The sequence below is a fragment of the Pseudorca crassidens genome, chromosome 9, assembly GCF_039906515.1.
Source record: "Pseudorca crassidens isolate mPseCra1 chromosome 9, mPseCra1.hap1, whole genome shotgun sequence".
In the NCBI taxonomy this organism is placed as follows: domain Eukaryota; kingdom Metazoa; phylum Chordata; class Mammalia; order Artiodactyla; family Delphinidae; genus Pseudorca; species Pseudorca crassidens.
Window position 1 is genome coordinate 62,190,991 of NC_090304.1, and position 17,836 is coordinate 62,208,826.

The 17,836-nt window shown below is 39.0% G+C and overlaps 1 protein-coding gene across 24 annotated transcripts in view; it reads right to left on the reverse strand.

Moving 5' to 3' along the window:
- DLG2 (discs large MAGUK scaffold protein 2) overlaps positions 1-17,836 on the reverse strand; it is a 2,011,757-nt gene that overhangs the window by 750,922 nt on the left and 1,242,999 nt on the right. For all 24 annotated transcript variants that reach the window (XM_067750569.1, XM_067750576.1, XM_067750568.1 and 21 more), the window contains one exon: positions 2,882-2,935. In XM_067750569.1, the coding sequence (XP_067606670.1) occupies positions 2,882-2,935 (54 nt within the window). The remainder of the gene's footprint in view (positions 1-2,881; positions 2,936-17,836) is intronic.

Here is a 17,836-nt window from a genome sequence, read left to right on the forward strand (position 1 = left end):
ATGTGACAGAAAAGAGGAAAACAAAGTACAGAACACCAAGGAATGAGAAAATAGACTGCAAAAGGAACAGTGATTTGTTCAAGGTCACCCAGTGAGTCAGGAACAAAAGGGAGGGTTAGGCCTATGTCCAGACACAAAGCACACTGATCTACATTAATGCTTGTGTGCTAAATCTGCCATTTTTCAATACATATTATAGTTATGTTTCTCATACATGGGGGAAGATATTAATATTTAATATTCTCTCAGGGTCTAGCACATGTTACTGCATATGTATTTATTGAATAAAATAATAAATAAATAAACCCCCATTAACTGGAAGTTAATCAAGCATGATTTCCTACACATAACCTTATGAGATCCTCACTAACACCTCTGAGGTAGATATTATAATTCCTATCTTATATATCAATTTACGTCCAGAAGGAGTAAATGAATAGCTCAACAACACACTGCCATGAGAATTGGGACAGTTTCATCATACTTAGCAAACATCTCTAAAGATCCTACCCTTAAGGAAGCTCAAAGAGGGTTTGCATTAAGTACAACAAAGTTGAAGATAATTAAAAAAAATCCCTTTGAAGAACTCAAAATCAGATACAGAATTGATATTTAGGAGAATGAGAGCAATTTGATTAATTTGTTATACATGGCTGATTTTACTAGCTAATCAGTTGGGCTACCAATTGAGCATGTCTATTCAAAATCCTTAGATTCTTATTCATAAATTATTTGTACATGATGGCACCTGGAAGTTAGTCATGAAAACCCTAATAGAAGGCTTTGAATAAATATAGGTCTATCACAAGAAAGCAGTCCTACTTAACACGGTCAAGTCTCTCTGCTCCATGTCTACTTCAAAGCACTGCTCATCTGCTTTAGATGATGCCAATGGGTATAGTAAAGAGATTCATTATATTAAAGACATGGAATCCCTTAATATATATATGGATCCCTGCCTCGAGGGTATTTAAGCTTCTGTGACAACTTGTCATCCACCCAAAGCTACACATTGCTGGGGAGTAAGTAACAAAACTTTGTTCTCAAGCTGAGAGGCAGAAAAGGAGGGAGGGAAGGAGGAAACACAAGCAGCAGAAAGATCAGAGTCAAGTAAGATCTCAAACTCTACAGCCAGGATACCTAGATTCATTCTTGGCTCTGCCTCTTACTGTGCAATTTTGAGAAAGTTACTTAACTTCTTTATGACTCAGTTTCCTCATCTGTAAAATGGAGAAATTAACAGTACCTATCTCATAGGGTTGTTACGAGGATTAAATGAGTTAATATTTGATAAGTGCTTAAAGCAGCGTCAGGCATACAATAATCCTAATATAAACGTTTGAAAAACAAAGAAGGGTAGGAAGAGTGACAGATAGAATAGGGAACACTATGTGTCTTTAATATTTGCTTTGCTTCCTTCCAACAGAGTCGTTTACTTTCCACAGCTGGGGCCACTTGATTCCTACCGGTAAGCTTAACCCCATTTCCAGTCTGACCCCAAATGACTCTTGTTCACAAAGATTTAAGAAGCCCTAGTTCAGTAGTTCAGGTGATTCAGCATTAAAGTCAAGCTCGCTGTTATTCCTGTCCTGACCCTGCGTCCCAGTTTTAATCACTTGTCCCTGTAATCAAGTCCCAACTTGCACTCCACTTCTGGCATTCTGCTCCCCTGTGGCCGAGTCCCGGCTTGCAGAACCTGCTCAGGACCTCCAGTTCCTCTGAGGCAGGTATCTCCCAAAGGGCAGCCTTTAGACTAGACACACTTTGGCACAGAGGGTTTGAACTTTTGAGAATTAGTTGCCTGTAAAATTGTATAAAAATTCAAATTTCTGATTTCTCTTGAGAAACGGAATGATCAGGCAACTCTTGATCCCATTTCCCTTTGGTCCCCACCCACTGGAGCCAAGTGGCAGCTGCTCTCACTTTGGAAGATCACATGCTCTCTATTACGCTCTCTCCCCATGCCTCCTGCTCCAACTATTTCTGTGACTTGCTTGGTCCTTGTAGGCATTTGAGATTGGGGTCTAAGACTGAGAATAGCCAGTACTTACCAAGCACTTTGTACTCATTTAATCAAAGACCAGGGATCTGTTTGTTCTTGTGCATTATGCCTGCAGCCCTTCTCTTTGCTTCAAACCTTCTGTCTGCATGCATCTGTGTCCCATCTTCCTAAATCACTCTCCTCTATCCATCAGCTAGGGCGACTCACAAAGCTTTACGACTTTATGGACCTCCATGAAGTCAACCACTCATACCACTGTGGCCCAGCACCACTTTCCAATCACCCCTGCCCAGCCAGACTGTCGTCAAGAATTTTGGCCATCATAGTGGTTATATTTCAGATACAGAATTTGGGGCTTTACTGATCTGCCTGTGCTTTTTATCTCATGCCCCATGCTTCTATAAAACCATACATCTTATTATATATAGATAGAATTCACCCTCCCAAAATTTTGTTCCAATTCTTGTTAGAAGCCTAGCAAAATCCATTAAATATTTAATGATCACTTATTATGTTCTAGACTCTATCATATAAATTGATTTGAGTATTCCTTTATTAAGAAACCCAGAGAAGTTTGTTCAATCTCTTTTCAGGGAACCACTTAAGAAACTAACATTATTTGATCACAATTGGCTGCGGTTTATTTTTCTCATGATAGGCCCTTGTGCTTTACAAAACAATGAATCAAAGAGGAAAATGTCAGCATGCCTAAGCTGTGAGTTAGCAAATATCAAAAGAAAACTCAAAAGAGAACTCATGCTACACATCATTTCACGAGATTATCTGGATTGGGTAAAACGGAATATGTACAAAATTTTAAATTCAGCTGATTGAGTTCTATCGGTTTTTAAAGATAGTCTTAATAAAAATGTTACTTACATAAGGAATCGTGTCCAAAGTATCTGTGTTGACAATTATAGGAGCAGGGCTGGCCTAAAAAAGAGAAATAGAAAAAAGTTTTAAATAACAAGTTGTCTATTCTGAGATAGGATCTGTTAACTTATTTAACCAAGAGCTCCACAGTATTTCTTGAGAACCTGTATAGGCACTATGTCAGGTGTTGTGGGGGGGATAAATGAAGTGGCTCAGAGTCCCCTTCACCCTCCTCCCTTCAAATATATGTTTGCTACATTGACCACATAATGAAATGAAGTAAGCAACAGAACTCAAAGGTGAGGAAGTGAGGATTCGTACAGTGTAAGAGGCAAGGACTTCCAATAAACTTGGCGAGGAGTTAAAAATTTCTTTATGAAACAGTTGTGCTAAAGAATTTTGATTTCTCTCTCATGGAAGCAAAACTAAACCTAAACCAATGTAACTCTTTTCTTTAAACTGGCTTTTGAGAGTATGTTGTATACAAAACAAAATAGAAGGGTTCACTTATTGACATCTTACATATATTTACTTATTTTTCATGCTGTGTCATACCTTTTCTTTGTCGTTTATGCACCTTTGATGATATACTTTAGATATCCTCAGAAAATTAAAAATTAGTCAAAGGTGACAGAAAATCATATTATATATGCTAAAGTTTCTTTAAAAAAATTGTCCAAAATACAGCCATTCCTTTTAAAGTTGAATAGGCATCTGTGTAAAACTGATACAGGAGTGTTACAAGCCAAGTCTTAGAAAATAAGAGATTACAATCTATTTGCATCAACCAATCTGACTTCATGAATATTAAGTAGATCTATCTTTATTTTCTGTTTCTAGAATATTCACAGCAACTTTTCCTTCATGCCCTGAAGGATCTTTAATCTCCTTCCCAAACTGCAGATTTCATTTAGATAGAGGAAATAGTCTCATCATGATTAATCGAGAGCTGTCCTATACGACACGGTAGTTTGCGCAAGTACCCAACTTTGGGACATTTCATTAGCTATGCCCTCTGGAGTTAACAGAGTTAACAGCTTTTTAATGTCAATCTGTGCCTATGGAATCCTAATCTAATGGCAAAACCAATGGCAATCCAGCAGATTTTACAGAACAAAATTCCAGGTTTTAACTAAAATCACTGGTCAGTGAAAACACGACCCTGTTCTACATATCTGCATAGTGGGTCAACTAAATATTTATGGTTTATTTGTTAACTCCTAATATCAAGTACCTTGTGGATAAATAGGGGCTCTGGAGAAAGACAGTTGCCACTGGACCTCACCAAAAAACAGTGTTTGTTAAGAGGCCTGTAGTATAGGGAGAAGAACATGAGGTTTGGAGTCAGAAGACCTGGGCTCAAGTTTGGTTTAGCAACTTCCTGATTATATGATTTGGGGGCTCAGCAACTTCTTGGTAATTTGATCTGGGGTCAAGCCCACTAACTCTCTTTGCCTCATTTTCCTTCTCTGTAGAATGGAAATAGAAATAATCACCTTCTAAAAAGGTTGTCTGAAGAATAAATGAGGTGATATATTTGAATGTGCTTTGTAAACATAAATTTCAGAATCAATGTTAAATGCTATCATTAGTTAATGCCCCTAAAGATGGACTATCATAAGGATAAAATACCATTGGATGGTTTGTGAATTGTTTATGCCCCAGAGATCTCAATACTATGTTAGTGGCACAGTTGCACTAAAAAGAACTGATTAGATCATGAAAATTACCATTTATTAAACACATATTACTTGTCCATTTATAAGAATATATATATGTATATATATCCTAATTTAATCTCCACAAAACCATACTGATGAGGCATTATTGTCACTATCTCTATGTTATAGATGAGAAAACTGAGGCTCAGAGAAAATGACAGCTGAGATTTCACACCAGCCTTTCTGATCCATGTTTTCCACACTGAGTTGTTCTGTGATTCCATTATCTAGGAGTCTCCATCACAAGAGGCCTGCAGTGATTTGAGATCTCTAGCAAGAGCAGCAAGTAAGACCCAGGCAAAGCAAAGACCACCCTGAAGGTAAGAGATGCCACAGGATCTTGCATATTAGATGTTGAAAGCAAACTGGTAATTCCTTAATGGTTTTTGTTGTTGTGGTTTGTTTTTTAGTTTTGATGATGTTTCTTCTGTGCTTTCTAATTGGTTCCCAGGACTCTCAAAAGATTTGTGTCTTGTCTCCTTGACTAGACTTCAAACTTTCTGAGTATCATATGCAATACTTGTATTTCCCCTTATTATCTACTACACTTTGATCAATAAGTATGCATTGATTTGATTTGGGACTTTCAACTCATCTTACTCTTGTTTTCCTTCTATAAATTGCATTAATGTAGTCTGGAAATAAATATTATGCATAGGCCCAGTTCCTATACAATGACATTTATCACTTTGTGTGTTTCTATTGCTATTTTCCATTTCATGTATGTAAATTTGGTCTTTCCAATGAGACTCTCTCAATGACAAGGATTGTATACTTTCCTAGATTTTTTCACAGCATGTGGGTACACAGAAGGAGCTCAGGAAATACGTAGGATTACTGACTAAATGTAGCTATAAAGTATAGTACAAAGGAAAGTAATATCTCACTGAAAGCTTTGGAGAGCATTTCTGAGATAACCTCAAAATATCTTATGTTACCAACAAAACTGTGATGACTTTTCCAATATCCACTATCACCTTCTTTCTTTAACCAGGCACCAACACTTAATTATCCAGTTTTTTGAAATAATAATTAATTATTTCATAAATGCAGGATGTAAAAGCATTTATGCATTTATGCATTGAAATACAATCTATGTAATGTGGAAAGTTCATTGCTCCTTCTTGGTGTTAAAAAGATCCAGAAGCACAGTTAATTCCTACATCTAGAAAAGTCGCTAAAAATGCATGAACAAACGTGTGTGGATTGTGTGAACAAACATACATCACATACATCTGACATTGGCAACTCCCTGATGTGAGTGCCAAGGAGATGCCAGGGTGGGCTATTCTGAATAACACAATATCCCACTACATCAGACTTTCTGAAGATTCCCCATTGCTCTGCTCCAGGACCCCCACAGCCCTCCCCAGACCATTTTCCCAGAAGCTTCCTGGAATCTTTTAGGTACTCAATGGCACATAATAGCAGAGAATAAAAGCCCCAAGTTGTAGTAGCACAGAGTGCAGTAGAGTTCTAGGTATGGCCCATGAATGTGCTTTTCTCTCCAGCTGTTAATGTCAGATTTTTCTCTCGGCTCAGCCTGACTCCTGTTTCTTTTCTCTCTTTTGAGATCATGTGAGTCCATGCCTAGTTTGATCAAGTTTGGTTTCTGAGTCTGAAAACCAGTTCCCCAGTTACTTTGATAATTCCCTCTAAGCTTCATCTCCACACTTCACACTGCCTCGCCATACACACCTTCTCTCTCCATATTGGATATTCTCTTTAAATGAACCCCTAAATCAAATGGATGACTTAGCAGATTCCAGCATCCCCCTTCAATATGCTTATTTCCATTAACTGGAAAGAGATTTCAGTATCAAATACAACCCCCCCCCAAAAAAAACTCTCCTTTAAACCAGAAGCTTAAAGGCTTGTCTTCATGTAAATATAAAGGCTTAAGAAAATTCATCTCTCTTGCACGACCCAGCTATAAGATGTAAATGGTTTGACTCTTATATTACATTCTCTTCCATGTGGGAAAAAAAAATAGTTTATAGCAAGAGGGAAGAATAAAGATAATCACAGAGAAGCCAGATGCAAGCAGAGAAAATACTGATACAATTTAGATTATTAGATCAAGTTATTCATAAATTCCTGCCACCTTCCTGTCCTTGGGTTCCATGGGATACCCAAATATTACATCAATAACTTTGCTTATGATATAAAAGAGAAACTAAATTTCTGTTGCTTGCCACTAAGAGAATGTAACTAATAAAGACTCTTATATAGTGAATGCAAATTTTCAAAGAAGTTCATTAATTCCAACTGATGTGATATTTGTTAAGTGCCAGATCTGTGAAATACCTCTGACATAAATGGGCAGGTGGTCACCCAGCCAGAGGAAGACCCTTCAAGCAAGGTATTGGCAGGGGTGGTAGAGCAGCCAGTCAGTCAAAGAACATACTCTGCGAGGCTTAGGTCCGACAAGTACAGGCTAAGCAGCGGGAGGGTCAAAAGACCGAATCCAGGCCTATACCTAAACTTTTAAGAAGCGAAGTAGAGAAGAAGAGAAACCCACACAGCCAAGTGACCCAGATACAGCACGAACTGAATAGTAACGTTGATGCGGCTAGGAATTGTGCAGGGATTTCAGCTGACCTGGAACATGCAAGTAGAAGGCAGGTAGTTGCCAGTAGGCCAAATTAACAGGAGGTAAATATGGCAAGAATAACTTGTGAGCTGTTCTGGGGGCCTAGAATCTTTGGCTTATCTTCTTAAAGGACAAGGCTCCTGAATATGCAAGAAGTAACACAGGCTCTATCTACAGTGTGGCATGACAACTTAAAACAAAATGGAACTCACTGAGTTTTAAAATGAGTCCATTTGTGTGGGAATATGATTTCACTGAGAGAGGTGGAGATCCCAGAACCTCAAGATAAATATTAGCTGGTTTAGACTGGATGCTACAAGATACCATATTAACAGTCTTTTAGCTTCACAATTCCCACAGAGGGCTGTCATCAGGGTGAGCCCCAATCAGACCATGTCCCGATCCTAACCAGGGGAGTAGAACATGGGGGTTACTACCCACATACCCAATCAGCTCTGAAATGAGATATCTCCCATTAAGTACTGATTTGGTATGCTAAAGACTGAACTCAGGACAACATTATTTTTATTAGGTTTTCTCCCTAATCCTCCATCATGTTGGCCCATTCTGGAAATTAAAAACTGTGATGTGGTTGGGGGGACTTCTGCCTCAATTGACTGCCTGTAGTTCTCTTCTGGACTGAACCCCTTTCTTCCTTCTCCTTCTTTCCCACAATCTGTTGGGTGGAGCCACACACCCCTGGCTGTCCGCAGGTAAGGTCCTACTCTTACTTGAAGGAGATACCAGGATTTACCTACTTGAAGGATCCGTAGTTGCCTGGTTGATCATCACTGGCCGAGCATCATGACTACCTGGAATCTCACGGTACCATGACCCACCATACACAGATCTCCTGATATGTTAACACTGGGATGGATAATAATAAAGGCAAATACTTATGCGACACTTATTTATATCAATTAACTTAGTTAATCCTCACATAACCCAATGAGACACTGTTATTCTCAATTTACAGGTGAGAAAATAGAGGTTAGGTAACTTTCCCAAAGTCAGACATCTGGTAAATAGATTGTCTTCAAACCCAAACAATCTGACAGTCTGGCTCAGAGCCCATGCTCTTTTCTTTTTTAAGCTATATACTTTTATGTTATTTATTTTTTTTACCATATTTTAAATTGAAGTATAGTTCATTTACAATGTTGTGTTAGTTTTAGGTATACAGCAAAGTGATTTAGTTACACATACATATATGTATTCATTTTTATGTATTTTTTTCAGATTCTTTTCCATTATAGGTTATTACAAGATAATAAATATAGTTCCCTGTGCTATACAGTAGGTCCTTGTTGTTTATCTATTTTATATATAGTAGTGTGTATCTGTTAATCCAAACTCCTAATTTATCCTCCTCCCAACCCCGAGTCCATGCTCTTGACAATCATGCTCTACTGCCTTTCAGAATGGAATCACACTTTACCAGAACTCTTTAGATTCTAATTTTGACTGTTCACCAACAACTCAGAGGCCAGCTGAAAGCCAAATTAGACATCTACCTTGATCCAGGATGGTTCCAAAACCCGCCCCTCCTCCCTCTGGCCCTAGTGCATTGTATGAACAAGCCTGAAGTTGCCACGACTTAGGAGAAGGCGAAGCACAGGCACACGCAGGCTGACTCAATCAGGATTTCTTTGAGTAAGCTCCAAAGAAACTTTTTGGTAAATCACTGATTAAAGACATATTGATGTTTATATGAGAGACGAGGAAACAAAACAGGAAGAACAAATCTACTCGAGAATCATAAAACTTGAAGCTGAGGCCTTAAGAATCATTTAATTCTACCTTTCATTTTACAAGTATGAAATGGAGACAGAGAAAGGAAGAGGCATGCCTCAGAGCTCACAATTATTTAGTATCAAAACAGAAGACAGGATAATAGCAACAAGAATAACAATAATAAAATATTAAGCATTTACTGAATGAATATTCTGTTCCAGGGTTGTGATAAATACTTAAGATACATCAATGCATTTACTTCCCAAGATGTTCTAAGGAAAACATTATCATTCTCATTTAAAAAAAGAAGAAAGAAAGAAAGAAAGAAGGGGAGGCTCAAAGTGGCTAAATCACTTGCCTAAGGTCACAAATCTAAGAGGTATCACAACCAGGTGTCAAACCCAGGCCTTTCCAGGCCCAGAACCCATGCTGGGAACCACCAACATCTCCTGCTTCCCTCTCCTGAGTTTTTCCAGTTAAGGCCGAAAAATGCAGTTATTTTCTGCCCCGAAAGTTGCTAGTTTCTCTTTGCCAGTCTGAAGAGAAATTTCTCACCGTACTGACTCAGATTCAATTCCCAATTCTCAGAGGGTTTCTAGGTCCCTTAATCTCTTTCAAAACCCTGCTTAAAAAATGGGACAATGCTATTTTCCAGTTAACCTATTTCCCAAGAAGTTAGCTAGGGAAATAATGCATGTGAGGTGAGAAAGAGAGGTGTTCTATAGATGTAAGGTTATATTATTTATTACCGTGGTTATTTCTTGCTTTCCTGGATTTCCTCTCCCTTTTCATATTCCCTCTCCGCAAGACCGGCCAGGTGGGTCAATTTGATCTGAGTCATCACCAATAGCAGCACCAAGTGGTTCTGGCCTGTCACCTGGTTTGCCCTTACCCTGCAGTGACATAGGGGAACCCCCCTCACAGGTGAGGACACTGAGGCAATACCAGGTGAGTGGGTGAGTGATCAATGTGAGCGCCCAAGGCTTGGCTAGCCAAGGCATAACTGCAGGTTAATGGTCATGGCAGGATATCTCAAGGGAGCAACTTTGGAGGAAGCTAATACCCTGGTTCCTCTCCCTAGCACTTAATAAAACGCAGGTATCATTACCTACCTAGCTTACCACCAACCAGACTGGCTCAGAAAATGGGAAGGAAGAATGTCAGATTTATGTTTGGCTTGAACTCGATTCATCTCTGCTTGCCTGAACTCTCTTAATAATAAAAAAATAATAATATCCTCACTCTACAGAAAACTGAGGCACAGAGATGTTAAGCAATTTGTTCAAGGTCATCCAGCTGGTAACGGCAAGGTCAAGAGTCAAACCTATCAGCCTAGTTCCAAAGTGGGTAACACTTACATACAAAATATTTGCTTCTGCTCCCTATTAAAATTTGATACGTATCCAGAAGTCTGTTTTAGTCAACACAAGTTCTTTCACTGATCTTTGAAAATACACTATTAGTATTTCTTCCCTTTGGATTAAAGTGATAACATGTCTGTTTGATCCTCCCTTAAAATACAAGGTACTGTAATATTTTGCAAAATATGAATGATATCCTAAGGGCCTCAGTTAGGCTGAGTTGGGCACCTCTTTATTCCTAGTACAGAAAAGATGGGGCAGCCTGGAGAATGAGGCACAGAAAGTAAAGACCCAGAACTAAACAGAGTTTTTCTTACTATATTTCTCTAGAATCAATCCCACTTGGAGAAACAGATATAAATTGCTTGAGCTGTTATGAAGACTCTTCAGACCTCCATCCTACACCCTCTCCACATACCTCTTTGCAGTTAGTGTAAAAGGCTAAAATAAAAGACTCACCAAAACTAGGTCTGTAGATCATCACTCAAACTCAAATAGATAATTATATTAGATTGGCCACCTATATCATGCTTCATAATTTATGATGTGTGTCCACACACATTAGATCATTTCATTCCCACAGGCAGAGGAAAGGGAACTAACATTCATTGACCAATACCCGCTGTGTGTCAGGAAATATGCTAAGCTCTCCACCTCTGCTTTCTTATCTGCTCTTCACAGAACCCCAGAGGGACTGGTGGAACTTTCCCTTGTCTATAGGTAAGTAAACAGAACCCCAGAGTGATCCAGTGTATTTCCCAACGTCAGACATCTAGAGAAAAGCAAAGCTGAGATTCAAACCTAGGTCTTCTGACTGTGAGCCCTTTGCTTTTTCCCATTATTAGTCCATGATGCCACAAATCCCACTGATTCACACTGAGCATTTACAGATCTAACTGCTTCATTTGTGCAAATGCTCTCTGAAGTTTGCACGAAGAATGGAGTCATTAGCTCAAATCTCAGATGTGGTTTAGTCAATGTGCCCCATGCCACAACAACCATACCTACTTAATTCACTGTTTCACTCCACGTGGTGCTATTCCTGGAAAGAGCCATGTGGATACCATCTGCTCCATTTTGCAAAGCCACTGAACAGCTATAATCTTAGCAGTCCCGTTGTATTTTCCAGATTTAGGGTACCAGAATTCTGAGCAAGCTGTCAAATCTTGCTCAAAGCCGGTTCATCAGGCTGAGGTGGGGCCTGTTTCTTCTGTGGTACCTGGATCAGGGCCTTGCACACAGGGGGTGATCAATCAGTGATTGCTGTTTAGTTTCCTTCTCTCATCTCCTTTACTTCCATCAGGCCAGGACTCTCACTACTCCAAGCATACGCCTTGCTTATGCCTACTATAAGGTCACTGTTTACATTTCTTCCTTCTCCCACATCCTGAACCAATCATGGTCCCCTCTCTTATCTTCCTAACCAAGCTCCCTCCATCCTGCAAGGACAATCTAAAGCCCCAGACTCTGCATGAAAGCTTCCTCAATCCTCACTGCAGGCCTCAATCTGTCCATCCTGCCCCTCTCAAATTTGAAAACATTCATTATTTGTACTACTTCAGTTCACATTAAATTATAAATATAAAGGAAAAGGAATTACGTGAAAGCACCAAGTTCTGCCATTCTTAATGAACGTTTCTTTCTGTTCTTACACGTATGTTGATGGCTAAGTGGTTCATGTGTGACATTTGCATCTCCTTGATGAAACTGTAGTCATTGTGAGGGCAGGGCCCTCATCCTACTTCATTACTTCACTAGCCACTTCCACCAACACTCCTAACCGTGCTTGGCATACAGTATACTCAAAAGATGTTTGTTAATGAGTTTTTAAACCTTTGGAACTAGAACCACAGCAACAAGAGAGAAGATTCATGAGAAACCTGCGAGGCAACAGATTAGACGAAATGGGGAGAAAGGGGCAATTGCACGCTGCCCCTTGGTGACAAGCTGTTTTATCACACTGCCTGGTGCTATTGATAGCATCTGGAGCTACCATGCACTACAGACCATGCTGCTCGGAACCACGGCATGTGAGTTAGGGAAAGTTATAAACAGAACGATTCTTCAGTGTCTACCATATGCTGTTCCTTTACACTCATGCTTTTCTACTTCTCATTACAAGCCTATGAGTTGCATGCTATAATTATGCTCATTATACAGATAAGGAGAGTGCGGCATGAACCTGTAACAAAACTTGCCCAAGGTCACTAGACTAAAAGTTAGAGGAGCCAAGGCTCACTCTTTTTGACTCCAAATCCATATTTCTGTGGTATCACCACCCTGTGTGGAGCGAGGAGATGTTCCTTGCTCTAATTTACTACCCCGCTGTACATTTCAGAAGTTGGAGAGGTGAGAGGAAGCCTGGGATCTGGTGAAAAAGCTAAGGACTCAAAGATTGTCAAAAAAGTAAAATGACATCCTCAGAATTTCTTAAACTTCTCAGATGAGCGTGAAGATATATCCCAAAAGATCCACCCCAAACTGGACATTTATTTGACCCATCACGTTCAGTAACTCACAGTGAAAAGGCAATTCACTGAGCCTCCCAATTTATTTTTATATTTGAGAAATAAAGAGTGAAATGGATGACCTCTAAGAGTCTATGTCTCATCAAGGATCTGATTTCACTCATCATAAATTTGGACCTGCTGGGAAATACTGGAAAGAAGGCAGGGATGCTATACAAGTCTTCTTTCTGGATGGTGATGATCTCTGCTTTTATCATTCAGATACAGAAAGTCAGAAGACATGACATTAAGACAGGCATGCAGAAAAAAGACAAAAGTCGAGTTGGGAAAAGATCAATAATATAAAGTGGCTTCTAATGAACTGGATAAAGGATGAGGTTCGGACGTCTTAGACAAGGCACCTCAAAAATCCACTTATGATCATTTTTATAATCTGTATTTTATATGATCATGTTTAGAGCCTGTATTCTGTTTTTCTTGTGAATAAGTTACTTTTCTGGCCATAAGACCATGCAATTAGTGGCAAAATATTCTCTTCCATATTAAAGAGACAAAAAGATTTGAAGTGAAACAGAGAATTATGACCAAGCTCTTTTTTCCATTCTTGCCTTTCTCCATGTTCGATTAGCCTTAACTGCAGGAAAAGTTTCTTAACACCTAAGGTCTGCTTGATTTTTTTCCCCTACCAATCATAATTTGATACTAGATAATATGCTCAAAGTTTAAAACATAACAGCCATGGAGAAAGTCTTAAAATATTTCATATCTAGAATGTTTTTCTGGGGTGTGTATGAGAGGAAATGTACGGGAGAGAGAGGAAAAGGAGGTGTGAGTTTGGTTTACTATTTCATCATTAGTAAGAGATAATGTTCTTATGTTCATGTTAGGCCTGGAAGATGTTTCAATACCTGCTTTTAAACGATGGCACTTGGACTGGGTTGTGGAAAAAACAGAGTAGACAACATTTTAGATCAATTTCCCTTATTTTAAATGCTGAAAACATCTATACGTCTATTAATCTCCCCTCTATCCACTTTTTCTTCAAAATTAATGTCTTATTTGAAATCATTTTCAATGAGGAAAAACATGGGGGAGAGAATAGATAAAAAGGAGAAGTGAATGTGGACTAGAAGAATAGAGGTTGGCTAAATACTGCCAGCAATTGCTGGTGCCAAAGAATATATTTTGCAGATGTGTTTGTATACTGTCATTGACTAGGCAATGAACTCTTTGTTTCACAGCCAAGAGCCTACAAATCTCTAGGTCCAAAAATGCCACCCAGTTCCTAGCCCTGCAGCTGCCTTAGCTTCCCAGAGTGGCAATATCTATGTTACTTTGGGTTTCTCAGTTTTCCAGTGGCTTTCTTACCCTTTGTTATTCTGCAAGCAAGGGTTCTGTTCCCCAGTTTACCTCCTCCTGAGCCTAGGATAATGCTACAATTGTGCCCATCAGAGGAAAGATGAAGGGATATTATCTGTCGCAGTGGGCTAGAGGAAAGAGGGTAGCAGTGAGAGAGAATGAAATGAAGAGAAAGAAGGCAGAGAGGAGGTTGTTCTCTGGTACATGGGGACTCTGTCACAAGTTGGAGAGTGAAATGATGGCTCCCAGGCTGACTCTCCTCTGTTCTCTCAGACCACTTTGTCCACTGGAATTATAAACTCAGATACTTAGGAACCTTCATTTGTTTTATAAAGGATTTCCCCAAACAAATGGAAAGGAGATGATGACTTCCTTATGAATATAATGTTTGTAACCTTACATCTCATGACCCCCTCCTTGCCCATTTTAACTTGACAAACATCATTTGCACGTTATGCTTTTATGTTATAGGAAGAGCACCTCCCAGCCCTATACCTGGAGTCAGCAGATGAGGCATCTAGGGACGGCTGAACCATTGCAGAACTTGATCAGGTCACTTAACTCCCTAAATTATTTCTAAGGCTACATTCAACTACTAATAAGAACTGGATGATTCCTGATTTTAATACTAACCTAATTTTTAATATCATAAAAGCAGTAATAAAAAGAGTTTAGGATTTGGGTCATCTAAGATTTAAGACATTTCTTCTTACTTTTATGATGGTCTTAGTCAAATAATGTAGCCTTTCTGAAATTTCTGTTCATGTACAAATGGAGATTATAAATTATTATTTGGTCAACCTAACGTGCTTCTTCAAGAAGCAGATGGGATAATATATAAAAACCCTATGCAAAACAAACAAACAAAACACCCTGTACAATTTGTAAAAGGATACATTTGGGCTAATTATTAAAAATCAGCAACATTAATAATGGCAATCCTTACTGGTCACTTTCTTTGCTTAGCTGTTTTGCTAAGGGTTTAACTCACATTACGTCATTTAAACTACAAACAAACCTAAAACTATCTGTATAATATCTAATTTTACAGAGGATGAAAGTGAGGTACAGAGAAGTTAAGCATTTACCCAAGATAGCAAGTGGTAGAGCCAGGATTCAGACCTAGATTTTTTTAAGCTAAAACTCTGAATCTGAGCAAAAGTGCAGTAGATTGAGAGTCTAGCCCTAGTACATTATGTTTTACTACTTAACCACTTCTGACCCCAGCCACTTCAATTTTTTGAACTTCAATTTTCTTATGAACAATATGGGATATTAAAACCTGTCTTGCTTACCTTACAAAGTTGTAATGAGAGAGAATCTAGTTTACACTGCTTTGAAAATTGCAATAAGATAAAAAAAGATAAGGAAAATATAAGGTAGTAGTAATAGTGTAGTGGGGGGTCTCAGCAGCAGCAATAGTAAAAACATTAGTACAGTATATTTTCTGGTGTCTACACAAGATAAACATTAGAAACTCCATTGTTCTTAGGCATGTTCCTGCTAAACAAAAATATCTAAACGAAGCTTAAAAGAGTACTATTTTTCTAGTATTAGCTTATTAAAGGTTTTGAGGGTTTGATATGTGTGTGTTTTAATTTTGTTTTGTTACTTGTAGGAGGACTGCTATTATTAACCCCGAGCAACTGTCTATTTTTCTGTCCTGTAACAAATATGTTTGGGGCCCTACTTTTGTAATTTCTGGAGTAGGTGAGGAAAGTGGGAGAAGCAGAGGATGGGCTTACTCTGTTGTACCATAACATATATCTGCACTAATACCCCATTTTGATGAGTCAACACAAACATTTTACAATGAGCGATACTGATACAAAAAGAAGCCATCCTGCACTGGGCGTTAATTTTTCACGGACTCCAGATACCTATGCACAGAAATCACAAGACCAGCAGTCAAAGAAATGCAAACTGCACAAGAGAGGAAGATAAGAAGATGGCAAGTTTTGCCTTTTGTTCAAAAACAAAAGTGACAATTTCATCCCATTTTACCACAAATCTGCAAATGTTCATTCAGATCCAGGCTGTTGCAATTATCCAGGTCACTTCAGATACGGTTCTTTCCTTCCCCTTTAGGTTGAACATCTCTATAGATTATGTGTCACCTTTATTCCTTTACTAATAGAAATTCCATTAATAGCCTTGTTCATATTCTTTGGAAGGAAATAGACTAAAAACTGGGGTATTACTAGACAGAAGTGCAAAGTGAGGCTAAGAGGAATGAAATAGAAAAAGGCATCTGGCATGATTGAGGATGATGAGTCAAGTAATATTTAGAATCCAGAAAGGACAAAACACACTTGGAACACCATGAACTAGGACTGAAACTCATCATTGAACAAATCCTATTTAGAGCTGACCTGAGCTTATGATGGTTCAAATTTGACATTCAGGGGCTGGAGGCAGGGTCTGTGGAAGGGATGGTTGAGCTGAGGAGACAGGTTTCAAGGATGTATTTGAGACAAGAAGAATTATTTCCTCATTATCATCTCACTGCTGCCTAAGTTCTTACATTTGAAGTATTAATCAGCCCATACAGATTGGTTTAGGAAACATCATATTTAAGGCACTGTACTCGGGGCTGCAGAATCTAGGAAGAGGAAACACATGGTTTTGCTCTGCAAAGAGTTTACAGTGTCCTGTGGAAACAAGAGAAATCCCCCGAATGCTTCTAATACAAAGCAGAGAAACATCACAAGAGAAATAGGGCAAAGTACCACGGTGGGTGTGAAGGAGAAAGGCAGGTGGGATTAGGGTCAGAAGGCCTGGTTTCTCTCCTGGTCTTAGCATCTATATGATTTTCAACAAGGTACTGATCCTCTAAAATGGAGACAATAATATTGGGGCCATTTCATATTGGTACTGCGATGATTAAAGGAGAAAGTATAGACTAAAGCCATGTGGACGTAGGTTTCCTACTCTCAGTTTTCTTCAAGGAGTGTTAATCAGGGTTGAAATAATGAGGGAGAAGGCATATCATTTGGTTACATAGTATGAGGTAAGTCTCACGGAAGGGGATGTGAGTTAAGTCTTGAAGGATGGAACTTCACCTTGAAGCTTAATGTACTCTGTTGATTTGCTCACTTTTTCTCCAGCTGTTGTTCTGCCCTTTCGTGTAGGGATGGATCCTGTCCCTGGACCACTAGCCACTAACCAGTCCCTGCTGTAATGAAGGTTCTCTGGTTGCAGGGAACAGAAAGCCACTTGCACTAGCTTAGGCAAAATGTGAACATATCTGGTTAAAAGGGAAGAAGCTCAGCAGTTAGGCACTTGATAGATAGGAACTAAGAACTGGGAGTTCTGAGGGACCCAGGAAGCCACAGTCCAGCCTCTCCCAACCTCTCACCATTTCTGGCAGACTCATCTCTCTCATTATCCTTCTTTGGGACCACTTGGTTTCTTATTTGCTTTTCTCTTTCTACATTTGTTTCATTCTTTCATATTTGTGCACAAGCTTTTTCTGCTTCTCCACGTATATTTCCTCAGTTCCAGGCATAGATAGGTGTTAACCTGTGGGCGGAGATTTTCTTCTAAGGCTCCATAAGTATTCAGTTCTTCCTTTCTGATTGACCTACAGGATCTTTACCTTAAATAAATGACCCCACTCTCATCCTTGTTGTTCCCGACATTCCTTCCGAATGCTCAAAGAGGAAGATCAGGACTTGAGGAAAGTTGATAAATATCCCTCACTCCATACTGTTCTTTCAGGCCTA